The following is a 9208-nucleotide window of genomic DNA, read 5'->3' on the forward strand; positions in this document are numbered from 1 at the left end:
AACGCTTGCTTTTAACATGCAAGTAGCATGCATTTATCGGCTGCGTTCCCATTTTGTCTCACTCAGTGCAGTATCCAGTGGCCGCCATTTTGCTGGATACTGTACTGGAGAAGCGTTCCCAAATTACTGGACTGGCTAGTGACAATCGTACCTCGTTCAGAATGTCGTCGGCCGGGAAATGTTACGTGCAAAAAAAGAAAATACGGACACAATTATTAGATGCAGAAACAAATATATTGTATACGACGTTTCTGTCGCCAGAAGATGCAAAGCGGATAGCAATTGGTAACGTTTTTTCGAAATTTATCTGTATAGTTTGAGGTTAAACTGACTTAAAATTGCACAGATTATTATATATAAAATCCATATAAATATTTTATTGTGAATAATTTACAGATATACATTTTGCTCAATCAGTTTTGAATGGCCTCATTCGGGATCAACAACCGAATGAGCCCATTCAAAAAAGCGTTAATGAAACTGTTGAAGAACCTGAGACTCAAAATTTCTCGAATAATGCAGGTAATAATTTTACACTTACGAATTTAATTTAAATAAATATTGCATAAATAGTTCATTATTTATTGATGAAACAAATATATTTACAGAATCAGAAGATATTCATGACGCCACATGGACACATGAAAAAATTCTGCTTTTAATAAGCACATATCGCGAACAACAAAAAAAAAATGAAAAGTGGGAAAGTGTTGCTTCGTAAAATGTGGAAGCAGGTTTCCGAAGACATGAAAAAAATGGGCTATGACATTCCCTCAAATAAATGTGCAAATAAAATGGATGCCCTAAAAAGGAGATACAGAAAGATTATCGATCACAATAAGCAGTCTGGGAATGATTTAATGACATTCAAATATTTTGATGTAAAGTATAACATTATATCAATTATGTTTTTGGTCGAAAAATTATTATTACAATAATAAATTGTATTGTTTTCAGGAACTCGAGGCCATATTTCGAAAACAACCATGAGTGGATCCTGTTGCGGTTGCAAGTAATGAACTGCAAGATAGTAGTTTTGAAAATGGTGACGAGAGAGATGGCAATCGAGAAAACGTTTTGCCAAGTGAGTACTTATAAAATAAATTAATATATAACTAATTATTTTATTTGCAAAAATAAACTTACATTAAATTATGATTAACATTTTTCAATTTTATTTCTTGTTGCAGATACTGACGAAAAAGTAGTCAAAAAATCTCGGACCAAAGTTCTGCATGAAATTTTAGAAGAGAAAAGGTTATACAGAAAATCTTCGGAAGAATATCAGAAGAGAAAATTAAGCTTGCTGCAAAAGTTGGTGGATCATATTATGGAAAAAAAATAATCATTTGAAAAGGGTAAGTGCGATATATCCGTCGAATAAATAGTAAATTTAATAATTATTAACTATCCATGATCAAATTATGGTGATTTTGTACTGCAAAAATTGAAAATTGATTTATTATTTTTACATTTTAGTTGCTCGACGAATGATGATATGTCCAATTTCTACGGGACATAAAACAATAATGAGCAATAGTGCAGAAGCGGTAAATTTGTTTAAAAAAATTTTATTTAGTTTATTTCACAGAATAAACATTTTGTATAACTTTTTAAGTAATATTTTGTAAATTTACAGCATTATTGGGATCTCCATGGCAGACAGCTACATAGTGCAAACGAGGCTACACTGTCATCAAGTTAACGAAAGAGTGCTCCGTTTTTTTTTTTTTAATTTTATTATGTTTTTAATATTTTTATACTTTGTTTCCAAACACGAATTATTTTGAGTTTTAGTCGTAGCTATTTTTTACGCTTAGTTATTTGCAATGTTTTTTTTATTTATTCTTTTATTTCAAATTTGTTTTATGTAAATGTATACACAATTGTCATACTGTTGTCATACTTTTTGTTTGTAGAAAAAAATAGATTAGTCAAATAAGGAAATTAGTAAGCAGCGAATTAATAAATAATAAGTCAGAACAATAAGGAAAGAGAAAAAAAGAAATTATTTTCATTTTCAATGTTTTCGTTATAATTTTCAATATAAATATAATTATAATTTTTATTTACACATTTATTTGATACACATGAACTTAATTTTAATGTACATTTTAAATTGTTCGCAAATACAAATTATGGTCACAAATACAAATGCAATGTTAATTTATTTTCAACAAAACTTATATTTAATTTAATAAGCGAGTTAGATTCTCACGTTTCACAATACCTTCATTCCGATCGTTTACATTCACATCGAGTGGATGTAATTCTTGTAACATATAACGATTTTCTACCAATATCGGGATATCGATTTCATCGTTCTTTAATAAACAAAGATTGTGTAAAACACAACAACCGATGATATTACGTGGTATCAAGTCCGTTCTTGTCATTGAAAGTTTGTCCAACAAACACCGCCAACGTCCTTTCAGCAATCCAAGGGACCGTTCCACAATCATACGGGCTGATGATAATTTCTTATTGAAATTAGTTTCAGCTTCTGTTAAGTGACCGTTATCCCTGTAAGGAACCATTACATTTCGCTGGATTGTGTACGCTGCATCACCGAGTAAGTGACTGTCTTCAGGGAAGAATTGCGGATTGCATTTTTGTTGCAATCCGGAATACATAAATGTCCGCATGTCATGGACTGAGCCTGGTTGTCCTGCGTAACAATGTATAAACCTTAAATCTGCATCACATACAACCTGAAAATACACAAGAAATTACAAATAATATGTCAATCACAGAAAATATGTAGATATACATCCACATATAATAATATAATAATATAATGATGTTTGAAAATATGTGGATGTATATCCACATATTTTCAAACATCATTAATAACATTTACCTGTAATTGAATTGCATGGTAGTTTTTTCTACATATGTATGCTTCTGGATTTCTTGCAGGTGCACTTATTTTAATGAGAGTACCATCAACTGCGCCGATGACACCTGGGAATCCATATCGTTGTTCCATTTTAGTCCAAGTCTGTTCAGCTTGTGCTCTTGTAGGCCAAGATATAAACGTATTTCGTAACCTATATAATGCTTTTGTTACTCTTAGAACGCATCGCCAAGCAGTTGCCCTTCCAACATCAAACTTTGTACATACAGATCTGTAATCATAATGTTTTATTACTGAAAATATCTTAGAGCAATTGAATGAAATATTTCAATCTAATAACATGCAAATAAATTATTAACAACAAGCTACAGAGCCCAAGCTGGATTTTCGTGCTTAATTTATTGATATATTATAACAAATGTTTAGGTCAATCTAGACGTTTCGACCATCTGGTTGTGGTCATCTTCAGTAGTTAGTTATTATAAAATTCGGAACATATTAATAAACAATCGTTACTTATAAAACTAATTCGGATATTACAATCTTCTTATATTCGTTACATTTAAAAATTGTTTAGAAGGACAACACATCTTGAAAGTCATGCCTCTTCTAATAACACCAATCTTAAGATCATCAGGAAGGAAATCATGTTTTACATTAAACATACACGATGTCCTTTTTAAGACTTGAATTGTGGTTGATTGCAATTATTCTAAAACCAGCATGAACCAATGTCTACTTTTGTCTTTATATTACTTGTTATTTATTAAAATTACTAAAAATATTCTTACCTCAATGCATAGCAGTACCGTCATGTTGTGTTTTCGTGTAAACTTTCTTATTTTAAAAAAACTAAGAACCAAAACTAAATTCTGTGTAACGAGTCAGTTTGCTAAAAATGATATTGGAGGTCCGTGTCGTTTGAGTGGACATGGCAAACTAGTTGAATATAATAGAGGATATATTAGAGAACTCGTATGTGAAGGAGATTCGTGGTGGGAGAGTGAGTGATCTTTAAGCAGTAAACAAATTGAGAACTGGCAAATACAAGTTTGGCAGTAACTCAGTATCGTTCTGCTTATTGAGACTCGTTTTTTGCCGTTTTATGTGCAACATCTCGGAAATAAGCCTTTTGCTATAAGACATTTCCTTGTCTAATATTTCTACATTCTCCCAATCCATTTCATGGTTTTTTTCTAATCTATGACAAGAAATGACAGAAGGGGATCCCGTTCTTTTATTTATATCCGACTTGTGTTCTTTAATTCTAGTTTTCAATTTTCTCTTTGTTTGTCCCACGTAACTAGCCTCGCAATCATGACACGTTACCTTGTATACTACATCACATTGGCTCATGGATTCAATGATGTCTTTTCCTGTTTTTATAAACCTATTAAGTTTATTGTTACACGAAAAGGCTAAATGATGATTGTATTTTTTCATGTTCCTTGTGAATTTATCAAAAGTTTCTTTTATATATGGTATCGTAAAATAACCCGTTCTATCATTGCTATTTTTGTTTTTATTACAACTGTTGTGGGTCCAAAGAACCACACAACCAATTATTAATAATAAAATATATATATATTAATAAAATATAAGAAAATATCTATTGCATATCAGATTAAGATATCTAATATTCAGTTTCCGGCTCATGCGAGACACCGGATAAATCGCGCAGCGAAAATTAAAACCTAATTCACTTTTTACGCGACAATGCTGACGAACGATCGAATTTCGTCAGCAAGTTAGATCGTTAAAACTGCAATCAAGTGCAGTTTCACATATATAAAATCGCCGTCGCGAGATCACGACGGCGGGTCTAAAACTATCAGTCACAAGAAACGGACGTATGTCCGTTGGGACCACAAATCTAGAAGAACGCGAATTATAACAATTCGTTAAAAGTGAATAAGAGTAACTTGGGGCTCCGTGATACTACACTAAGGCAAGGATTCCTGACGGAACCTAGATTACATAGAAGTAAGGGAATTTGTAATGAATCAAGAGATCAATAAATATGTGGAAGACTGTTTTTTATTAAAAAAAAACGTCAAAGGATTATTCCCGGATTCCCGGCCTAACTCCTTGGCAGATCCCGAACCCGTGCCCTATCACCAAGGGCACAACACAACAATTATTGCTAAATTTTTTAAGTCTTTCGTTAATACTATTAAAAATTAATTCCAATGGATAGCCGTTAATTAAAAGTAGGGAAATCATTTCCTCGATGTTCTTGTGCCAATATTGTGGGTGTGTTAACTTTACAACTCTGTCAAATAAGCCAATGATAACACCTTTTTTGTGTGCCATGGGATGATGCGAATAAAAACTTAAATATCTGCCCGAAAAAGTAGGTTTTTGTGGAACAAATCAAATTTAATAAAATTGTTTTCCGATATTAGTTTAACGTTTAGGAAATTGATATGATTATTTATTCCCTTTTCCAATGTGAATTGTAATCTGCTATGCATTAAGTTGAATGTCTCCAAAACTTCGTCTAAATGATTTTCTGGAGCCGTAAATAGTATGTCGTCAACATACCTAAAATAAAACGGTAATTTGTAAGGTAGACGTTCGATTGCTGAATTTTCCAAATCTTGTAACACAAATTCTGCTATTATTGGAGAGAGAGGAGAACCCATTGGAGTGCCAAAAATTAGCTTGTAAATTACTTTATTAAAACTAAAATACGTTGAATTTAAAACTAAATTGATACCAATTAAAAATTCTTCTATTGGTATGGAATTGTACCTTCTAATCCATTCCCATCTGTTTTTTATGCTTTCTATTGCCTTTTCAACAGGAATGTTCGTAAAAAGAGAAACAACATCTAAAGAAGCAAGGCAATGATCCGATTCTAAAAAGATTCTTAAAGATCACTCACTCTCCCACCACGAATCTCCTTCACATACGAGTTCTCTAATATATCCTCTATTATATTCAACTAGTTTGCCATGTCCACTCAAACGACACGGACCTCCAATATCATTTTTAGCAAACTGACTCGTTACACAGAATTTAGTTTTGGTTCTTAGTTTTTTTAAAATAAGAAAGTTTACACGAAAACACAACATGACGGTACTGCTATGCATTGAGGTAAGAATATTTTTAGTAATTTTAATAAATAACAAGTAATATAAAGATAAAAGTAGACATTGGTTCATGCTGGTTTTAGAATAATTGCAATCAACCACAATTCAAGTCTTAAAAAGGACATCGTGTATGTTTAATGTAAAACATGATTTCCTTCCTGATGATCTTAAGATTGGTGTTATTAGAAGAGGCATGACTTTCAAGATGTGTTGTCCTTCTAAACAATTTTTAAATGTAACGAATATAAGAAGATTGTAATATCCGAATTAGTTTTATAAGTAACGATTGTTTATATATATATTAATATGTTCCGAATTTTATAATAACTAACTACTGAAGATGACCACAACCAGATGGTCGAAACGTCTAGATTGACCTAAACATTTGTTATAATATATCAATAAATTAAGCACGAAAATCCAGCTTGGGCTCTGTAGCTTGTTGTTAATAATTTATTTGAATAATTTGAGCCAATATTATAGTTTTAATTTATTATCTAATAACATGCATTTATTTTTGTTTATACCTGTACGAGTCGAGAGCAGCTAACATCCACAATGCAATATACAGTTGCCTGCAAGCCGATATAGGATCCCTTCCAGGATTGTCTGGAACTTTTTCCAGTACTGGTCGTATCAAGTTTAAAATATATTGGAAGGTATTTCTACGTAGACTGTAAAAATGTTATTAGTATATATAATTGTAATGATATAATTGTATATAATTTTATTTAAAATACTAATATTTTAGAACATTATGTATTACTCACCGAAAATGTGATTTAAATTCTTTATCATCATACAAAGCAATAACTTCTATATAATTTTGTATTCTAGGCCTTTTACCTCTAATCATTGGAATTGCGTTTATTAATTCTTCATTACTGTCAGTGTCTGATGAACCATTACTAGACGAATCAAACATTTGGATTGCGATAGCAATCAGTGCATCCTTGTTTTCTGCCATTCCTAATTTTGTTCTTTATAGAATATATTTCCTGCAATAATCACAACACTTTAACAAAAAAAAATCAATGTGTACTGAAAAAATAAAATTATGTACAATAATTATATACAATAAACATTATAATACAATAATTTATTGTTTTTAAATGTGAAGTTATACAAACAAATAATCGGTATAATCGTTGTTATAATATTTAAAAATAACGCTAACACTTATTAATACATTGCTAATTGAAATATTTACTTACCGATATAATAATCTTTACTAGCAATAATTGCTTTAACACTATTTATATATTAACTAACAATTTTATTTAGGTTATGAGCTAATACGTGTGCGAGGCTGTCACTAGCCACTAGCCAGTCCAGCAATTTGGGAACGCTTCTCCAGTACAGTATCAGCAAAATGGCGGCCACTGGATACTGCACTGAGTGAGACGAAATGGGAACGCAGCCATCGTCTGTTGTGTCGGCTCGGTGGAAGGGAGACGTTCGCTCTCTTCCATTGGTTGAACGGCCGAGCTCACACGGATACGTGACGTATGGGAAATATCGCATCACTGCCCACAGCGGTCCCGGCTCCGCTGCCTCACACAACCTTACAGAAGCGCTACGTCACGTATCCGTGTGAGCTCGGCCGTTCAACCAATGGAAGAGAGCGAACGTCTCCCTTCCACCGAGCCGACACAACAGACGATAAATGCATGCTACTTGCATGTTAAAAACAAGCGTTTCTGATTCAGAAAAAAAATTCTGAGGCGAGTGGTTGGAATATTAGAGATCACCTGTTCGAGACCTGCTTCGTGCAACTTTTTTTTCTTTTTTCCACATTTGTTTCTAACATAGTAAATTATTAGATAATATATTTTTGCCCAAAAAAATAATATTTTCTATTTATTATTAATATTCGCATATATTAAACTAACAATTTTAGAAATAATACAGATCTGCTATTGTTAATAGAAAAATGAAGTTATTTTACAATGTTGCAACAAAGTGCTAATTTAACATATGTAAATATTTTTAATAAAGATAAAATAATTTCTTTTAGCCAAAAACATTATCTAATAATTTACTTAAAATAAATATTGAAAAAGGAAAAAAATTACAAAATCACAGTTTTCAAACACGAGATTTTTAATATTCTTGCTATTCGTCTTACTCGTTTAGCTATGCTTGTTATTTTACATTTATCAACATGAAAGATTACACGCCTGCAAAGCTTTTAATTATTTATTTTAAACTACTGCATATTAGCAAGATTACTGCAGTAACTACATATACATGTACTGTGGAGATTAGTGGAGGAACACAGTAGCATATTAAAAATGCAGTCAAATAGATATAGATTGGTAATTTTATTAGTACTATTAATAAGTAGTGGTCTTCCGCACCACCTTTGAGGTTCCATTTATGGCGCGTTCGATTTTTTTTTAAGTGGATCGTCGCCTGGAGCCCTATTGTAGCACTTTTTTTTACACCTATTATTTACAGGTTAAAATAATTTACAGTAGTTGACACTATATTTTTGTATCTATATACTTACTGTACTTTGTATACTCACTGTACTTGTACTTTTGCGCGTTGCGCGTATATTGGCGAGTTGGGAAAATTACTTACTTTATAATTAAACAATCCACTCAAATATCTCAGAAACACCGAGTTAAATAAAAAAATTTTTTAAATAAAAGTTGTAGGATTTGGTGAGAGAAAAAATATAGGGATATTTGTTTGACCTTGGATAGAAGCGCTTCTGAGATTTAAAGATCATTTTTATTTTTTTAAATGGAACCACTTTAATTTTTTTATATAAATCGATTTCTCATAATATTTGTCGTAAAAAGTTATAAAACTAGAATGGCCAAAAATTGAATGGTTTACAAGATATTTTATACTTTAATTTGACATAATTTTACATAAACTATAAAATATCTCGTTAAATATTCATTTTTCAATTATCTTACATCAACACTTTTATGCACAAAATAATGAGAGGAATCAATTGGTATAAAAAAAACACATAGTTGTCTTTAAGAAAAAATCTAGCAGAGCTATATTTAAGCTATATTTAGCAGATATGATATAATATACTTTCTTCTTAAATATATAAACTTTTTTCTTAAAGTCAACTATGTATTTTTTTACACCAATTGATTCCTCTCATTATTTTGTGCATAAAAATGTTGATGTAAGATAATTGAAAAATAAATATTTAACGAGATATTTTATAGTTTATGTAAAATTATGTCAAATTAAAGTATAAAATATCTTGTAAACCATTCAATTTTTG

At 31.1% G+C, this 9208-nt stretch overlaps 1 protein-coding gene and 1 long non-coding RNA gene across 2 annotated transcripts; one reads left to right on the forward strand and one right to left on the reverse strand.

Annotated features, from left to right (window-relative positions):
- Positions 1 to 343: 343 nt before the first annotated feature.
- LOC137001441 (uncharacterized) lies at positions 344 to 1930 on the forward strand. The gene is made up of 3 exons (XR_010891452.1): positions 344 to 522; positions 609 to 881; positions 958 to 1930. It is a non-coding gene; the product is annotated as an uncharacterized lncRNA (long non-coding RNA).
- Positions 1931 to 1942: 12 nt separating this feature from the next.
- On the reverse strand, positions 1943 to 7319 carry LOC137001440 (uncharacterized). The gene is made up of 5 exons (XM_067360279.1): positions 7167 to 7319; positions 6799 to 6950; positions 6480 to 6626; positions 2861 to 3128; positions 1943 to 2711 (listed from the first exon to the last, which is right to left on the reverse strand). The coding sequence occupies exons 3-5, from the start codon at positions 6503 to 6505 to the stop codon at positions 2190 to 2192; spliced, it is 816 nt and encodes a 271-aa protein (XP_067216380.1). The 5' UTR covers positions 6506 to 6626; positions 6799 to 6950; positions 7167 to 7319; the 3' UTR covers positions 1943 to 2189.
- Between the last annotated feature and the right edge of the window lie 1889 nt (positions 7320 to 9208).

Source organism: Linepithema humile, chromosome 8 (assembly GCF_040581485.1).
Source record: "Linepithema humile isolate Giens D197 chromosome 8, Lhum_UNIL_v1.0, whole genome shotgun sequence".
Lineage (NCBI taxonomy): Eukaryota > Metazoa > Arthropoda > Insecta > Hymenoptera > Formicidae > Linepithema > Linepithema humile.

Excerpts from the sequence above, each read along its gene's own strand:
- LOC137001440 (XM_067360279.1), bottom strand. The coding sequence starts at position 6,505 with ATGTTAGCTGCTCTCGACTCGTACAG. Across the intron at positions 3,129-6,479 it reads GCTGCTCTCGACTCGTACAG|ATCTGTATGTACAAAGTTTG; the intron begins GTATAAACAAAA and ends TTATGATTACAG. Across the intron at positions 2,712-2,860 it reads ACCATGCAATTCAATTACAG|GTTGTATGTGATGCAGATTT; the intron begins GTAAATGTTATT and ends GTGTATTTTCAG.